At 36.6% G+C, this 18,933-nt stretch overlaps 1 protein-coding gene across 2 annotated transcripts in view; it reads right to left on the bottom strand.

Moving 5' to 3' along the window:
- Positions 1-18,933, bottom strand: part of ABI3BP (ABI family member 3 binding protein) — a 239,679-nt gene that overhangs the window by 72,777 nt on the left and 147,969 nt on the right. The window contains exons 27-42 of one of the 2 annotated variants that reach the window (XM_032406430.1): positions 18,079-18,138; positions 17,195-17,284; positions 15,810-15,842; positions 14,923-15,003; positions 14,442-14,501; positions 13,557-13,640; positions 12,127-12,186; positions 9,268-9,327; positions 8,369-8,452; positions 7,013-7,057; positions 6,099-6,182; positions 4,894-4,953; positions 4,051-4,134; positions 2,622-2,678; positions 1,553-1,612; positions 596-679 (exon numbers count right to left, since the gene is read on the bottom strand). In XM_032406430.1, the coding sequence (XP_032262321.1) occupies positions 596-679; positions 1,553-1,612; positions 2,622-2,678; positions 4,051-4,134; positions 4,894-4,953; positions 6,099-6,182; positions 7,013-7,057; positions 8,369-8,452; positions 9,268-9,327; positions 12,127-12,186; positions 13,557-13,640; positions 14,442-14,501; positions 14,923-15,003; positions 15,810-15,842; positions 17,195-17,284; positions 18,079-18,138 (1,086 nt within the window). Of the gene's footprint in view, positions 1-42; positions 680-1,552; positions 1,613-2,621; positions 2,679-4,050; positions 4,135-4,893; positions 4,954-6,098; positions 6,183-7,012; positions 7,058-8,368; positions 8,453-9,267; positions 9,328-12,126; positions 12,187-13,556; positions 13,641-14,441; positions 14,502-14,922; positions 15,004-15,809; positions 15,843-17,194; positions 17,285-18,078; positions 18,139-18,933 lie in introns of those variants that run through there. The other variant, XM_032406431.1, reaches the window with a different exon arrangement.

Below are 18,933 nucleotides of genomic sequence, written 5' to 3' on the forward strand. Positions count from 1 at the left end.
CAACATGAACATGAGAAAGTTTAAACACATGTAGAAAATCTTAATTTTTCTTTCAAAACTTTAGTTTCAAATGACAATTTTTTTAAACTTTTGAATTGACAGGAAGCAGTTTCTTTTTGAGGAACTGGTCACACTAGTTAGGAACTATTCATTGTAGAAGGTAGTCACAACCTTTAAATTCTGCATGAGGTTTTTCTAGGTGTTTGATTTTCTGATTCTAACCAATATGAAAGCTTGCTTTGGAAATTCTGTTTAGGCAATAGATATATGAAAATATGTATGAAAGTAACTTGTTGCAGTTTTTGAAAGCTGAAAAAAATACCTATGCTTATGTAACCATGACCACAATAAATAGACCGTGTGTTTAAATGCAGATATAGCAATAAATAGCTATGAGTAACTATGCCAATCTTGCTTTAAACACATCTTTAAAGAGACCAAAAATTTCACTCAAAAATTACTTGCTAACCATACCTCATGCTTTGACTTTTAGAGAACATGTAGACTGTTGCTTCCCATCAGAAGCATTTCCCTGAGACCCCACTGGGATGGACTGCTAGGGTTCACCCCTCAAACCATGGAATAACATATTTACCCTGTTTGGTCTGAGGTGCCTCAGGGCTTGATGTGGTTTTAGGTCTGGGACGTGGACGACGGGTTCGTTGTACTGTTTTAGGAGCTGAAGGATGAAACTTCAGATTACTCCAGTGAAGGTGGTTTTGGAAACAAGGCTCTAGATTTTCTAAAATGCATCATATTGCCTTGAAGTTTAAGGCATATGTATCTCAAGATTGAAATATTTTCTCCTATTTTGTTAACTATTTTTTTAATCACCGAAGATTCTTGAGAGATAAAACTCACACATAAAGTTAAGTCAAGGAGTGAGCAAACTCATAAATCTCTAGCTTTAAAAGAAGGTAATTACGGACTCTACTGTAGGTAGCAGGGTTATAGGTTCACACCAAGAAATAGAACTTTTCCAAAGAATCTATGATACCATGCGAATTGTTACCATTTGTTTGGTCAAGAGAAGATACAGACATTACCGACTTTAAAACTCAGCTTTAAATTTGAGCTCTGTTTAGACAAAAATACATGAAACAGGTTCAAGATTACATGGTTGACAGATATTCCTAGGTCCATGCATAACTTTTAAAAACAATAGATAACTTCTTTTAAGAGTTTTCAGTGCCCTTGGGGCGCCTGGGTGGCTCAGTCATTAAGCGTCTGCCTTTGGGTCAGGTCATGATCCCAGGGTCCTGGGATCCAGCCCCGAATCAGGCTCCCTCCTTGGAGGGAAGCCTGCTTCTCCCTCCCCCACTCTCCCTGCTTGTGTTCCCTCTCTCGCTGTGTCTCTCTCTGTCAAATAAATAAATTAAATCTTAAAAAAAAAAAGAATTTTCAATGCCCTTAAGAAGAAAAAAAAATGAAGTTGAAGGACAGCAGATTACAAAACAGTTTTATAAAGCTGGTGACGAAGTGATTATGATTATGATAGAATGGGTTGATGATGAGCAGGAAAAAACTGTTGAGGAATGCAGAATATCATTACCTAATGCTGTTTCTGGAGCCTTGGTTCTAAGAGTGATGGGTTCAAGGGCTGTAGGAAGAACTGATAAAAAATAATAAAATAAACCAAAGAGATTTTAAAAATTCACTTGAAGACTAACCGCAAAAGTCAATTTTTAAGCTTCAGGACTGACAGAAAAGAAACACTTAACTCTGAAGATTTGACCATACTCTGGCAAAGTACCCATTAATCTCATAAAATAGATACAGCATTGTACTCTGTGAAACATCACTGTGATCCATAAGAAGTTCTCCTAGATGTTTGAATATCTGATTATTGCTAATATGCAAAACTTTGCTAGACTAACTTTTTTACACATTTTTATATATTTATACTTTTCTAACTCTACTGGAAAAAGCATTTGTCATTCTACTTCTGTACAAGTTGAGACAAATGCTTATTAAATAATCATAGGTATAATAATGAGCTTATTTATTTGAAAGCATGAGGATCAATACATAAAGCAGTGTGCTCATCAATGTTTCAGAGTAGTCTTTGACTCAAGAAAAGTTAAGAAACACTGTTAAATTCTCTTAGCAAAGAAGAAAGAATCATCCTACTCTATCATGAAAGCCTATCATTTAAACTTTCAAGACTTAGGCACATTTAAAATTTTGACAATTAACTAAAAACATCATTTTTTGAAACAATAGATCCATCAGTATAATCACACAGATCCTAATGCAATAAAAAATGATTCAAGAACATGGTATTTCTGCAATCAATGAAGGGTAAGCAGTGCAAATAAGGGATGGAAATTCATGTTTGAAACAAAGCTTAAAGTAGTCAGTGCTGTTTTGGCACATACACATGATCACATGAAACAACAATGAACAAGTTACATGGCAGTTTGATGCCTTGAAATTAGCATATTCACAGTTTTCTTAAGTTTAACAGATGATATAGAGCTTAGTGTAATTGCAAGATGAAGACTGCAATGGAAGACAACAGAGGGTGTTAAAATGGTTTTAAGATGCAGCAGGACCTGTGGCCACAATGGTATGACAATGAGCAGAAAAAGCACTATTTGAAGGACACATATTCTCATTACCCACGATTTCTGGAGCTTTAGTTCTAAGAGGACCAGGTTCAAGATCTGTAGTAGGAACTAATGAAAAGCAATGAAATAAACACTTGTGAAAAGTCAGCAAATTAAATCTAACCAGTATAACATTGCTTCAATAAATGTATAGCAACTAAATTTTTTTCTGAAATTAAATACTTAAAGATTTGGCCACCCTATAACCAGGTCAACATTCTTTTAGGAAATAGTCAGTGATAGCCTACATAGTCTGCTAAGCATCTCAAAGTCAACACAATATTCTCTTAGGTGTTTAAGTACCCAATTCCAACTATTGCCCTAGGAAACTTGTTTAAACATTTTACCAGATATATACTAATAAAAGTGTTCTCGCAATTGTTGCCTTTTCTGTGGAAGCTTTAAGAAGATAGGATATCTAAATAAGATGGATACAGTAAATGGCTTTTATGTTTGAAAGGAGGCATAGAAAAGAACAAAGCAAAACTAACCACGTTCATCTTGTTGAGAACTCATAAGTAGAAATAGGCTGAGAACTCACATGATACAAAGGCATTCAACTAATTAGGATAAGCAACAACCACTCAGTGTGTGGTGCCCAGTAGAGCAGCTCTCTGCTCTAAACACAAAAATGTGGTACCCTCTACATGTGGAAGACATTGCAGGAAAGACCACTAATGCTTCTAGGTTCAGATCCAAACTTCTGAGTCATACCTTCAAGAACTTTCTTCAACTGCTCTTATGGACCCTTCCAAACTCACTACTATCATTACCACTTAAAAGCAGCACTTCCCTTGTTCCAGGAGGCCTGTGCCCTCAGGCTGGCCTCAATACCTGCTTTCTTTTTGCCTCTCTTCAATTCTAAGATTTCCCGCTTTCTTCCTAACTCCTTATTCCTGCCCTTCACAAACTTCTCTCTAAGTGCATAGATGTTTATAACACCTGCAAAAAATAATCTTGATTGGCATGACACATTGCCTTGGTTCAATCTTTGAATGTTTCCTACTGGGGCAGGTTTTGACTTTGACTATAGTACAGACTGAGAAGTAAAAACAAGCTACCTACATCTGTGATAACCTCACAGCTGTTGATGTAGCTCTGGGGGGAAATGAAAGGCACTTAATGTTTCTTAAAATAAAGATAATTGGTTCTATTTAAGACATTTTGTCTTCTAGAGAAGTATGGAATGAAATAAGCAAGAGTAATAAAATACATATTAAAATAAACGATCTTTATGCACAAAGCATGAGGAATCCATTTGCCATAGATGTCTCCCCAAACAATGTTTTCCTTTGCTAAGTCAATGGTGGGATCAGTGTAGATCATCTTGTGCCTTCACCAATACTGGGCTCACATGGGCTATCACTCCTCCCACCGGCATCAATCCCAGAATCCCAAGAGCTGGTAAGATTCACTCCTTTAACCAGAAACCCACAATTACCCAGTTTTGTTTGAGGTGCTTCAGAAGTTGGTGTAGTTTTATGTTTGGGATGTGGACGACGGGTCCGTTTTGATGTTTTAGGAGCTGAAGAAAGAAAACTGGTTACTACAGAGTCCATAGTTTAGAAGCTAAGGGTAGCATGACACATGACTCCAGATTTTCTAAAGTTACTACATTAGTAAATTTGTCTTATCAACCTTTTAATTTGAAACTTTCACCCTTAATATAATAATATATATTCTTTTATAAATGCAAGTTCATTGAGAATGAGTCATACAGCATTAAGTTATTAATTCAAGAAGTGAAATAGTGTTCATAGTTCTCTTCTATTGAACAAAAGGGGTAAGTCCCACCGCGGAAATATTATGGGGCAGCCATAGTCAGATACAAACTCTGACAGCTTACTAAGATAAGGCCATATAATTAATTAAAATATTTATCAAAGGACAGATATTAGAGAGTTAAAAAAAAAAAAAAAGTAGAACTTTAGATGCACAAAGAAACTTCCTGATACCATAACAGTCAGTAGCGTCAAAGGAACTGCTTTTTAAACCCAGCTTTAACAAAACATGGTTAAAAAGCACATGAGATGACAGAACAATTCAGGTGGTTACTTGTACAACAGATGACCTGAGTTAGGTTTATGCATAACTCTCTTAAAAAGAAGGGATAACTTGTTTTAAGAGTCAGAGTCCTCAAAACTTTTAGGATGAAGAATTTCATGGAGTGACAACAGAGGATGATGTAGTCCTTATGAAGTAAAAGAACCTGTAGCTATGATGTTGATGGAATGAGTCTGACAATCAGAATGGAAGGTACTTACTGAGGAGCATGTGTTATTACCTTGTGTTGTTACCCATGTCTCAGTTCTGAACACAACAGGTTCAAGGTCTGCAGTAGGAACTGACCAAAAGTATTAAAAATAAACAAAATGATTGCTTAAAAATTTAAAAACCCTCAAAACATTTACTTCAAAATGAATCTTACTCATATACTTTCTAGAACTATGTAGCAACTTCTAAAAACTGTTCAACTAAAAAAGTAGACCACCGATTTCCTAAAATTTGGCCATACCTAAGTGAGGTAACTATTTCCTTATTCCTCCTTTGATGATCTGATTCTAACTAATGAGTCAAAGTGGGATGTGTGGATATTACTAACAACTTAACTTTGGAAAGAAAGGGAGGCTGCAGCATGATGAATTGAGCAGGTTATCCCTTCATTCTAAGCAAAGAAGGAACATGCCTTCACGTGCAACAAAGAGCTTACTGATGTCCACTTGATCAAACCTCAACTGCTCCATCAGATGCCTAAGAATCTCCATCATGAGAATCCATGGACCAATCAAGATTCAGAAAGATTTGACTATCACTGTCTAGTGAGACATCTTTTATACTAGTACTACAGTTAGACTTTCTCCTTTGGTTGGTCTCACTTATATCCACACTTTCTGATTTTATTCCTACCTCTCTTTCTACTTATCTGTGTACTACGGTGGTTTCAAGGCTCCACTGTTTCTTTATCTTTTCCAGATCTACATATTTATGTACCTAGCACATTTTGTTGATAGCACCCAGAAATCAATCTTGATCTTGTCTTTGCATACATGCTGTTTAATGCCATCTATCTTATCTATCTTTTGTTCTCAACTTTCTTGCAGGTTTGAGAACTAAAACATGTCTCCCACACCTAATTTATACCCCCAAAGGTGCTAATATGACCTGGGGATACTGAAGATACTATTTGTTAATTTGAACTGAATATGCCTAATTTTTCTAAAGAAGTTTTATTTTCAAGACATAAATGGAAATTAATAAAATGTACAGTGACAGAATAAGATTTCACTCAAGAAGCATGAGGCATTCAGTTGCCCCACAGATTTCCCCCTACTGTGTTCCTCTTGCCATCTCTATAGTGGGAACTGTTGTTTAACACAAGTTATATCTTTACTTTTATGGGGCCTATTCATTACTTGCAAACACTGGAATTACTCTTGAGACCCTGCTGGGTTAGGCTGCTGAAGCTCTAAACCAGGAACACTTGTTTACCTGGTTTGGACTCAGAAGCTTCAAGACTTGGTGTGGTTTTTGGTCTGGGACGTGGACGACGTGTCTGTTGTGATGTTTCAGAGGCTGAAGGAAGAAATTGTAGGGTTACTACACAACCACATTACTTCTGTTCTGGAAGCAATGAGAGGTGAAAATATGATTCTAGATTTTCTACAATTTGTTAGACATGTGCCTTTCTAGTTTGAGATTTTTGTCATGTATACTTCTTATATAATTTCTTTTATCATAGAAGATTTTTTGAAGAAAAAAATCCCTCTTTAATTCAAGAAATAAAGATTAGTAATTATAATCGAAGTGTCATAGAGTGGGTTGATTGGGCAACATAAAGGTTAAGAACCATTGCTAAATTTTAATGTATTATGAAGGATGGTCATATTAAATCTGAGATTTATAATTTAATTTTTTCATCTTTCCACACTTTCTATGTAACTACTAAAACAAGAACACATCATTACCTAAATAGAAATAAAACAAAACAGTATCACACAAATAGAAAAAAAAAAAAGATAGAAACATAAGTGTGAGATAAATGGATCCTCTTGGCCCCATGATAGCCATTATTTGGCTTATCTGCCTTTATAGGTAAGAGGTAGAAACCCACAGTATGTTTGAAGACGAGGTTTTTTTTTTTTTTTTTTACCACCAAGATTGATTAAATAAAACACAAAATAACGTGAAAAATTCCAAATAGGTTACATGGCAAATAAATGTCCTGAAGTACGTTCATGTATGACTGGTTCTTAAAAATGGCAGATAAGTTTTAAGAGTTTTCATAATTTTAAGAATGTAAATGAATGTCCAAAAAGAATGACATTTGGTCACATAAAGCAAGATGAAACTCTAGGTTTGACAAAAGAAGAGTAAGTCTTGTTGAAAAGATAATATATTATTACCTAATGTTGTTCCTGGGGTCTCAGGTTCAAGAACTGTAGCAGGAACTGCCCCCAAAATACAGTAAATCAAAGAAATTTTAAAACACATGAAAAGTCAGAACATTCACATCTAAGCAAATCTACTTGTGTATCAATCCTTCTACAAAAACAAAGAAAAAAAAATTAACCTCCTAACTGAAGGAAAGAGTAGGTGATTATTCTTTGAAGATTTGGCCAAACTATAGTCATGGTCTTAGGCTTAGCCTTTGAACTATCTTGATTGTCTTAAAGAAGTCAACATGAAATTCTGCTAGGTTTTAGCTAATGGATTCTGATATAGAAAACTCTGCACTAGAAAATATTCTTATTCATTGACCTAACATGCAGTTAGAAAAGAAATTGTCTTAAAAAATCTGATCAATCTGTATTTCTATGGAAGCTGAAAATGTGCACTTACTATGTTTAAGTAAACATGGATATAATAAACAGTTTATAAGTTTGAAACAGATATAAAAGTTAATCATTGAAGTGGACTATGTTGATCATTCTGAGAACTCATCCAAACCATGGCATATAAGAGAGCAGAATAAAGATGGTCACTCAGTCTGTAATACTCAGGAGAGCCTCTGTCTGGCTGAAGCCCAGATAAAGCAGAAATCAAAGACAGTTGATGTCTCTGTATCAAATCTAAGCTCCTGAATTAGGTCCTCAAAATTCTCTTTCAGTTGGCTGTCTGGACTCTTCCAAATGCAGCATCATCAATAACCTTGTTTTGGCCATCTGGAAGTAGGACAGTCTGTTTTAGGCACACTGGACTGCCATTGTGGCTACCCCTCTACCACCTTACATGTCTAGCCCTTCTGCCTTCGTTCACTTTTCCCTCCATTCACTGAAATCCTGTAGTAGGCCCAACGTCCAAGTCTAGTCGACCTTGATCTTTTCCTATGCAAGGTCAATATTAATGTACCATGCAAACATATACCCAACTCTACTGTTTTAGAAAGTCTCCCACTGCTGGCATATCACCCACAATTGTCAATATCGGTCCAGAAATATACAAGGGACTTATAATTTTTTGTTTACTTGAACTGAATATATTGGCTCTGCTAAGGAAGATGTATAATTAAAATTTGAATGGAAGTTGATAGCAAGAAATATACTAAATGCATATCAAAGAAGACTCTCACATAGAGTAAGATATTCTGGTACCAAATACATTGCACCCAGCCACATTCTCTGACACCTGGGCAAAGCAGACATTACTGATCATGGCTCATGACCTCACACTTAGAGTCACTAACAGCTTGGCACTGTTTTGGGTTCCTACTGGGACAGACTACTTGGGCTCACCCTTAAACCAAGGAATCACACATTTACCAGGTTTGGTCTGAGGTACTTGAAGGCTTGGTGTGGTTTTAGGTCTGGGACGTGGACGACGGGGTCTTTGTGATGTTTTAGTAGCTGAAGAAAGAAAAGCTTTGTGTTACTCTAGGTTTTAAGGCTCTGGATTCTGAGGAGAGGTTTTTCCAAGAGCTGTTAAGATTTTCAAAAGTTACAGGAAATTTTCTGTAATTTAATATTTTTAATCTTTTTATGCCAATGTGTCTTCTTTTTATCATTGTTGGTATTTTGCAGGCAAGCTCATGTATATAGTTCAGTTGTTCATTCAAGGCATAAAGATTAGCACTTGTAATTAAACATTCACAGAATTTCCTCATTGGGGAAAAAATGGGAAGGAGGGCTCAACTCTGGTGCAAGGGAGGGGAGGTTAGGGTCACACTGAGGACTTATAATTTAAAATTTTGGATTTAGGTAATTTCCTATTTGTCAAGTTAGTAATAAAACATGTCATTACTTAAAGCACCAACAAAGAAACAAACATATCATGCAAATAATTTTTTAAAAACTTAGCAACCTAGACGGGCAAAGGAGCGTAAGAATAGCTATTACTGTTGATCAGCCTAGATAAGAAACAGATCCCAATTTGTTTTAAATTTGACTTTAACACAGAACACTGTTCAACGAAGCACGAGATAACATGACAATGACAAACGTACCAAATGGCACCAATGTTTTGGATTAAGTTAATGTCTGCTCTCATAAAAACAATAGGAAACTTGTTTTTAAGAGGCTTCAGGATTCTTCAGATGAAGTGACTGAATGGCAACAGGGGATGATGGTGGCTGTCTCATGAAGGAGGAAAAGCCAGGAAATGGAGACTGAATGGAATGTACAATGAGCAGCAAAAGCATTTGGGAATTGCACAGAATCGTTACCTAATATTGTCCCAGATGTCTCAGTTCTAAGAGTAACAGGTTCAAGGTCTGTAACAGGAACTGAAGTAATAAAATAAGCAAAAGAGGTTTTTAAAAAATGTATAAGGAGGGGCACCTGGGTGGCTCAGTCAGTTAAGCGGCTGCCTTCGGCTCGGGTCATGATCCCAGGGTCCTGGGATTGAGCCCCACGTCGGGCTCCTTGCTCAGCCAGGAGCCTGCTTCTCCCCTGCCTGCCATTCCCCCTGCTTGTGCTTGCTTTCTATCTCTCTGTGTCAAATAAATAAAATCTTAAAAAAATTAAAAAATGTATAAGGAGCTATGAAATTCACTTCAAAATGTATTTTGCCAGTGTGACATTTCATCTAGAATTACTACTTTATTTCTAGATGAAGTGGACTGTAGAGTGAACTCTGTCTCCCCCAGATTCCTCTGTTGAAGCCTTAACTCCCAAATGTGACTGTATTTGGAGATAGGAGCTTTGAAGAAGCAATTAAGATTAAATGGGGTTTTAAGAGTAGGTCCCTAATCCAGCATGACTGATGACCTTATTAGAGAGACACACAAGGGATGCTCACACACAGAGGAAAGGCCATGTAAGGACACAGCAAAATGAGGCCATCTACAAGCCAAGGAGAAAGGCCTCAGGAGACATTAAAACTGCTAATACCATCATCTTAAATTTCCAGCCTCCAGAGCTGTGAGAAATCGATTTCTATTGTTTGAGTCACCCAGTCTATGTTGTTACGGCAGCCTTAGCAAGCTAGTACAAAGGGAAATCAATTGTTTTGTCCAGACTTTGCTAAACTACAGTTCAGGACTTCTTCATCTCACGAGACAGTCATTACTTGTAGTCTCTGTTTAGCACCACAAGAGGGAAACCGTTCTACTAGTTAGTACTTGATTATTTGCATCTAACATGGTAGACTCTAGGACATTTTTAGGCTTTTACCTAAATACATTCCTAAGCATCTTGAAAAGCATGTAAAAGACTAACTTGCATTTTAGTGGGTGCTGAATAAAGAAGACATCTACTATGTTTATCAAATTATGGTTGCAAAAAGAGTTCCTACAGATCCAAGCAGCCATCACACAAATAACCAAAAATGGCTATGATGATCTTGCTGAGAACTCAGCTTTGGAAAGATCTTGTGACTTGTGTCCAAAGAAAGGTATTCAAGAGGACTAGGTCAGGGGCACCACTCAGTCTTTGGCATCCAGTAAAGCAGCCGTCCACTCTCGGTACAGGGGAAACTTCATCCAGTGTGGAAAGAAAAGTTTTCTCATGCTCGTGAGAACAACATCAGACTCCTGAATGGAACATTCAAGCCATCCTTCAATTTCTTGTGGTTTTATCCAAATGCCGAATCACCAACAAGAGGTTTTGACTGACTCTTCAAAGAAGAAGAACCTCTGCCCCTCTAGTTCCCGCTATATATATATATATATATCCTATTTTTTTTGTCTTTGTTCACTCTCACCTGTCCACTTGTACAAATTCTGATGTGACATCAAGACTTAAACTCCTTTCCTGATCTACTGAGGTCCAAAATGACGCTTCACTTCTTTAAGACCTTATATGATGAGTCTAACACTTAATGTTGAAATACACCCCAAAATCTTCAATTTGCAAAAACACCCTGCCTTATTTTCCTTCTGTAGTCTTTTTATGCAGGAAAAGGTTCTGTGTTCAGCTAGCCTGAAGATGAAGTAAAACGTGTTTCCTACTACCCTGAGCTAGAGGAAACATTATGTATCTTCCAAACATGTACTACTCGCCAACCCTGAAGGGGGAAGGACTCTTCATGATTCCCTCACTAGAGGGTATGTGAGTTTACATTTTCAGCCAGTAACAGGCTCTCAGGCTCCTGAAACCAAGGACTGAGGTTTCATCTGGTGTAGTCCCAGGTTCATCTGGACTTGGGGTGGTTTTAAGTTTGGTTTGTGAATGAAGTGTCCATTGGGATGTTTTTGGAAGTAGAAAAAGATAAAGTTTATGGTTCTGCAAATTATGAGGTTTAAAAAAATTCTTTGTTTTCTACAGCTTGACAGATTTTTCTTGAGTTTTATAAAATTTATGTTTCTAGTGTGAAAAATTTGCCCCTACTGTGCTACTGTATCTTCTTCTGTTATTGATATTTTGGGGGGCAAAATTGACATAAAAATGAGGTTATTAATTCAGAGAGTCAAGATTGGTATTTTTTATCATTTTTTAAAAGATTTTATTTTTTAAAGTGATCTCTACACTCAATGTGGGGCTCAAACCTGTGACCCCAAGATCAAGACACACACTCCACTGACTGAGCTAGGCAGGCACCCCTTTATCATATTCTCCTAGGGTCCCCCCACTGCATTAAAAAGGTTAAGAATCATTTCTAAACTATGGTGGAGAGTAAGGGGTAGTCAGATTTACCCTAAGGATGGGACTTACTATTTAAACTTACTATCCTTGACTACATTATCTGTTAGACAATTTACTAAAAACATGTTACTCAAAAGTTAACAAAAAAACAGGTAGATAAAAAAGATATATGTACAAAGGATATATTAAGAAACTTCCCTGTCACAGCTTGGTTAGCATAGATCAGGATCGGGTGCTCACATGAATATATGAAATTTGCCTTAACAGAGAATTCAGATTAAGCTGAAAATAGAAGGTGGCATGAAAAAAATTTAAAGTAAGTTACAGGGTGGGAAGATATCCCAAACTAGATTCAGGCATGAATTTCTTAAGAACAAGAAGTAATTTGTTTTATGCATGTTCAACTCAAAAGATAAAGAATGTAAGTGAATGGCAATGAGTGGAATGGATTTGACAATGAGCAGGAAAAGCTCTTGCTGAAGGTTAGAAAGTGGCATTACCAAATGCAGTCCCTGGAGCCCCTTTCATAGGAGTGACTGGTTCAAGGACTATAGCAGAAACTGACACCCCAAAAAATAAAAAAATAAAAAAAATAAATGTTAAACATTTATACAATCTCAGAACTGCAAAAATAATTGCACCTAAGTAATAATTCGAATTGTCTAGAGTACAAAGCAAAATCTATTAACTTTCTGAGTTGAGGGATATGGAGTCTCTCTGCACTTGGGTACCAATTTATCACTTAGTAGGGGTTATCTTTGTAGTAGATAATTGTCCCTGTGAAGTGCCCGTGAAGTGTCTCACTCTTTCATGATCCTAGTGTCAGTGTACAAAATACCTAGTGTACCAAAATAGACCATACCAATCTTGCTGGAAACTCATCTTTGGAAAGAGACAACGAACTTTGCCTAATAGGATTAGGCTTTAGGATTAGGATTAGGCTCTTAAGAGAGCAGGATAAGGGACAGGCTCTCAGTCTGAGCTTTAGCAGGGTAAGCAGGGAAAGCATGACCATATACAGATACTGATGATTCTCACATGAAATTCAAACTCCTAAGTCCAACATTCAAAATACCTTTTCAACTGGTCCTTTGGGCCCATTTAGCTGCAGCAGCCTCAATGAAATGTTCTGATCAACACTTAGAAACCTGACAGCCTTAACTGCTCAGAGAAGCCTCTCTCTCCTCATTGGCCCTCCACACATGTCCTTCTTTTCTGTACTTCTCCATCCTTCTCCCCAGTCATCCAAATCTACAGTGATTTCAACACTCAATCCTTCCCTGATTATTGTTTCTTTAAATCAAGGGTTGACAAATGATGGCGCATAGGCCAAATCTCACCCATGGCTTATTTTCATATAGCCCATGAGAGCTAAGGGTGACTTTTTCCATTTTTTAAGTGGTTGTAAAATAAAAAGGAAAAAAGGAAAAATATGCAAAATATGCTCACAAAGCCCCAAATATTGACTATCTAGCCCTTTATAGAAAATGTTTGCCAACTTCTGCCCTAGACCTTCATTATGCCTTAACTTTGTAGTTAACAAGAAATCATCTCTACCTCTTAAACCAATAATTCATTATATGTTAATTAATTGAATTCAAATTAAAAAAATGGAAAAAAATGAAGTACTAACAATAGTGCCTGGCACATAACAACAATTTCTTATTTACCCAAACATACATTCATTCTGTAGCTATTTCATTCTACCACATACGTTCAATATTTAAAGGATGAATAGAATTGAATGAGAAATCAAACATTTAGAGAGAAGATTCTAATTCACAAGAGTAAGAAACTCGGCTACCACCTAAAGCCCTCCAACCACGTTCTCACTGGCTACTCTAGAGTAGAAAAAGCTGCTAACCCTGACTTGCTCCCTCACTTTCTCTGGACCCCACGGGATGGGCTTAACCAGGATTTACACATTTACCCAGTTCAGTCTGAAGGGCTTCAGGACTCCCTGTGGTTTCAGGTTTGGGACGTGGATGATGAGTTTGCTGAGGTGCTTTGGGAGCTGAAGGAAGAAAACCTCAGGTTAACAGAGTGTTCTTAGGGCTAGAAGCTGTGGATAGGAGTATACTAGTTCTAATTTCTGAAGCGTCAGAAAATTTTTCCTTTGAGCTTAAAATATTTGCTTCCATTTCAATAACTGCCTCTTTATGTCATTTACACTACGCTGTAAGACAAAAGTCACACAGAAACATGAGTTTATATATCAAGGATATTTTCATAAGGATCTCTAAATGAAAAAAAGTTCCAAAACTTTACTGAGTTATGGCGGTGGTGGAGAAGGTGTAGGGTAAATTTAAACTAATGATGGCACTTTAAATTCATTAGCATTGAGCATATTTTCTATTTCACCCTTTACTGAAAGAAGACCACATCATTACCTGAAATGGCAAAACAAAACCAATATCATGCACAAAATAAAAATGTAGGAATTTAGATCTGCTCAAGAATTATGTCACACTGTAACAGCTGTGACAATACTCAGCTTAGATCAAGGATAGATATCTTCACCCCCAACCCCCATATGTTTGAAACTCAGAAACAAAAATAGGTTACATGGAGGTGAGATGCCATAAATTCACACGCATTATGTTGCAGACGCATATTCTAGACTAAGTTCGTATTTGGCTCTTTTAAAAACAAATGAGTGATTTTCATACTCTCCAATATATTAAGAGTAACTGAATGACAATAGAGGATGACATGCGAGTCCTGTGAAGCAGAAGCAGCTATGGTTATGAAGGTGATGAAATGGGTTTCAAATGAGCAGGGAAAGCAGATGCTGATGGACATAATGTGTCATTACCTAGTGTGGTCACTGGAGCCTCCGTTCTAAGTATGACTGGTTCAAAGACTGTGGTAGGAACTGATCAAAATCAATGAGAGAAACCAAAGAGATTTTTATGAATGCATGAAATGTCAGAAAATCCATTTTACCAGTAAAAATAATGCTTCTATGCCTTCTAAGGTGGAAAGAGCAGGGAAAAGATGGCTTACACCATGTTTAATACCAAGGAGCAGGAACTAAGGGAGTGGGACGAAGCAGGGGTGGGGAGAAGGGGGTCACCCTAAGGTCTGTTTACCGCACATACTACAGATAGCCAAAAGGAAGCTGATACTACACTCGCTGAGAGACTAAGTCCTTAGCAAAAAGAGTGGCATTTGATATAAAAAGGTAAGGAAGAACCTCTGTTTTTGATACTATATTAGACTAGGTATCCTCGGAATTTAGGGTCCCAACTGGGGTAGACTGCTTGAATTCCTTAAACTGGAAACCACATATTTACCCAGTTTGGTCTGAGGTACTTCTGGATGGGATGTGGTTTTAGCTTTGGGGCGTGGACGACGAGGTCTCTTTGTTGTTGTAGCTGAAGGAAGAAAATTTAGGATTAATATAGTGTTGATGGCTCCATAAACTCTAAATAAGATGATATCACATAGCTAAGCTTTCTAAAATTTGTCAGTTTGAGTGGCGAAAGCTTTGCTACTTTGGTTTGATATTTTCTCCTTTAGTATATTAATAGGTTTCCTTTTAAAATTAAGAGTTCGCCAAAGATTAAAAATTATAATACAATTATGCTTAAGAAATGAAGATGGGGAACTGTCAGTTCTTTGAAAGTGTCCCTAATCCAAAACTGGTTACAAATTGCTCCTAAAATATGATGATGTGAGAGAAGTTCAAACCACCCTAGGGTATTCACTTCTAATTATAATTTAAAATGACTAGGCTTGGGCAAATTTTCCACTTGGTAATTTACTAGAATAAGCATAAAAAATTTGCTGAAACATCCACGAAGTGAAAAAAAGTTAGGGAGAACTTCAAATATAGAAGGTAAGATGGCCTAAAGAAAATTCATGGTATAATCAATATTGTATTGGTGGCCTAAGGAGGGGATATATGGAGAATCACATTCGGACCTTAGCTCTAACAAACAGTATTGTTTAAACAGAGACTCAGATTGACATGATGCAGTCTGAAGCTGGGATGTGGGGCAGATAGTGGTCTTTATCAAGTCCATACACATTTCTGTTAGAAAGAAAGCCTTTTATACTGTAAGCTGAATACTGTAATAGGATGATGACAAATTATGACATCATCATCTATATAGCAGCACAGAGAACTTTGACAATGAATAAGAAAAAGCACTTGCTAAAGGACATAAATGATCATTACCTAAATATGTCCCAGGACTAATAGGTTCAGAGTCTGTAGCAAGCAATGATCAAAAGTAATAGAAAAAAGAAATGTTAAACACATGAGAAAAGTCATCAAACTCTCTTGAAAATGAACTTCACCTGGTGGCACAGGTTCTACAACTAAAAAGCAAAAATTTTAAAGTTCTGAGGTGAGGGTACAAAGATATTTGTTCTTATGAAACGGTTATATCCTTAGTATCTCCACATGGCTCCAAGTTTTGTTTGTTTTTATATTATCTGATAACACAACAACAATAAAAAAAACGCTGCTTAGAAAAATCTTTAGGCATCTGTCTAGTAACAGTAAGATTAAAAATTATGAGAAAAGAATGTGAAAGTATAATTTACTGGAAAACAAGGTCATGATAGATGAAATAGTTGATATTTTTAAGCAGATACCGTAATGAATAACCAAAACAGATTTTTTGTTGTTGTTGTTGTTGAGAGTCCACTTTGGAAGAAGACCAAGACTTCTGTCCAAACAAAGTCATATAAAAGAACAAGATACAGAGGATCATTCGGTCTGCAAAACTTGTCAGTGCATTTCTCTGTTATCAGGACAGAAAAGCCTGACCCCAGGAGGATAAGAGAGTATGCTGTAGCTAATTGGCTTAAATCCTATCATTGAAATTAGGCATTCAAGGTCCTCTTCATGGACCCATCTCAAAGGGGTATCACTGACCAAAATTTCTCAGCATAAGCTAGGTGAACATTGTCTTTCCCCTTTCTCCCAATCAGGTTGCCCTTCTAATTCCTATCCTTCTGCTCTCACCCACACATACAGTACCTCCCTGCCTCTGTTTATGCTATTCCTGCCTATCCCCGCAACCGATCTACAAGCTCTATAAATTTCGAGGTCCACATTACACTTACCGGCTTGTGAATCTTTTACTTCTCTAAGAATTAACTATGTGCCTGACAGTTGGTCAAACTCAATAAATATGTTGCTTCTGCCCATATTCTTTTATGTCTATTTATGAACAGTGTCTACATAAGAAATTTCTTTCCTCAACCAAGTGAAGTCATTTGTTATTTCTAAACTATTTTTCACAGATGCTAATGTAGCACTTAATAAAATGTGTGACTAAGTGAACTAAATATGCTAGTTAGATCCTTAACTAGGTAAGTTTTTGATCAACCAGAATCAAAGAGAAAAATATGATTTTTCAGAGAAAGCAAATAAAATACAAAGGTGCCAAGAAGATACCAAGCAGCACAAGGAAATCACAGTTGTTTAAATAGAGCTCCTGTTACTTAGGCTTTCACACTGAAGGGTCCCAAGAGCTATTAGGTGGCAAGTTAAACTGCCACACAAGAATCACATCCACAGGGTTCCACAGGTACCAGGAACCACATATTTACCTAGTTTGCTCTGAGATGCAGCTGGGCTCGGTGTGGTTTTATGTTTGGGACGTGGACGGCGTGTTCTTGGTCGTTGTGATGTTTTTGGAGCTGAAGAAAGGAAACTGGTTAATGTTGTCTTATAACTCCAGAAACTCAAGAAGGATGACACATGGGTCTAGGTTTTCTAAAATTTTGCTAGATTTTTTTAAGCCTTAATAAATTTATCTCTTTGGTTTTGGAATTTTATCATCTACATGCAAGAAATTATGGGGGGGGTTCACTGACCATTCTTTTGAGAAAGAGTATATAACATTATTCTAATAATCCAAAAAGCTTATTATTATTGGTGTCAGATTTTCAAAAGGGATCCTGACCCCAGAAACACAGCACGTCCATATCAGAGAGGGACCAAGGCTCACCTGCTTTTGGGAGATCGTACTTAGAAATTATTTACCTTAGACATACATCCCATTAAACATTAGAATAAGCACATTTCATTTCTTAAAATCATTGGTAGACAATAAAAATGCCCTATCTTAACACAACCTTCTGTCCATGTCCATAGAATTAAAATTGATGATTTAGAGTAGCCACTCCTAATTGTATTTGAAATTTAGCTTTGCCATAGCACACTGAGCAGAATCACAGGCTCTGTAAAGCACCAATAAAGCTGGATAATATGGAAGATAGATGCTCTATACTAGCTGCATACAGGCTTAACCAAGTAACTAACCGAGTAACTTCTTTTAAACATCCTCAATATTCAAAATGAAGAACAGAGTTGAGTGACAAGAGAGGGCGATGAGAAAATCTTAGAAAAAGAAAACCCCTTGACCAAGTTAGCAACAAGACTAGACAATGGGCAGAAAATGCACTTGCTTAAAGACATAAAAAGTCATTACCCAACATTGTCATGGGACTCTCAGTTCTCAGAGTTACAGGTTCAAGGTCTGTGGCAGGAACTGACCAAAAGCACTAAACAATAGAGATTTAAGAAATATACAAAAAGAAGGAAAATTATCTTGAAAATGAATACCCTGTAATGTTTAAAAAGCCTTTCTGAACACTGTAAAAGTAGTATTTGGTCTCTAATAACTGGCTGTACTCTGGTATCCATTTATCTCATAAAATAGACATACCTTTTGTATTTTGCATCCGTATGAGGCCAATGAAAAGCTTTTATCTGTATTTAATTATCTGATTCCAACTACATTGGAAACTTGGTTCCAAAAACATCTCAGTTGTCTAATATGTATTTTAAATTACTCTGAAAAACTGCAAAAGCTTCTGTTAGTATTTGGAAGGCTTTCACCACCATTGTTATTTGTTTTGAGGAACTGCGGTAGTGAAGAGAATCTTTAAAAATGTTCTCGATTAGCCTGTTTATTGGAGATGTGTGACAGTTATGCAAAAGATAAACTTGTGCCTTTTCTCCATAATAAATGGGGTACTCTTTCTTACTATTTCTCCTTTTTTATTCATTTCAAATGAATAATTTGGAGATAATTCTTCAAGTGGGCAATAGAGATGATTAAGAAAAAAGTCTGAAGAGTAATAATTCAACTTTTTGTCTATATAAACAGGATTCTTATAATTCTATAATATTCTGAAATGACTGAATTTTGCATAGATATGAAATTAATTGTGATGTGTAACTCCTTGGATTTAAACTGGCATCTCTATTTTTCATCAAGTCCAGAAGACTAAATGTAACATTTAACATCTTATCAGTGTTTTCATGATACTGATGTGAGCAT

This window comes from Phoca vitulina, unplaced genomic scaffold (assembly GCF_004348235.1).
Source record: "Phoca vitulina isolate PV1807 unplaced genomic scaffold, GSC_HSeal_1.0 scaffold8, whole genome shotgun sequence".
NCBI lineage: Eukaryota > Metazoa > Chordata > Mammalia > Carnivora > Phocidae > Phoca > Phoca vitulina.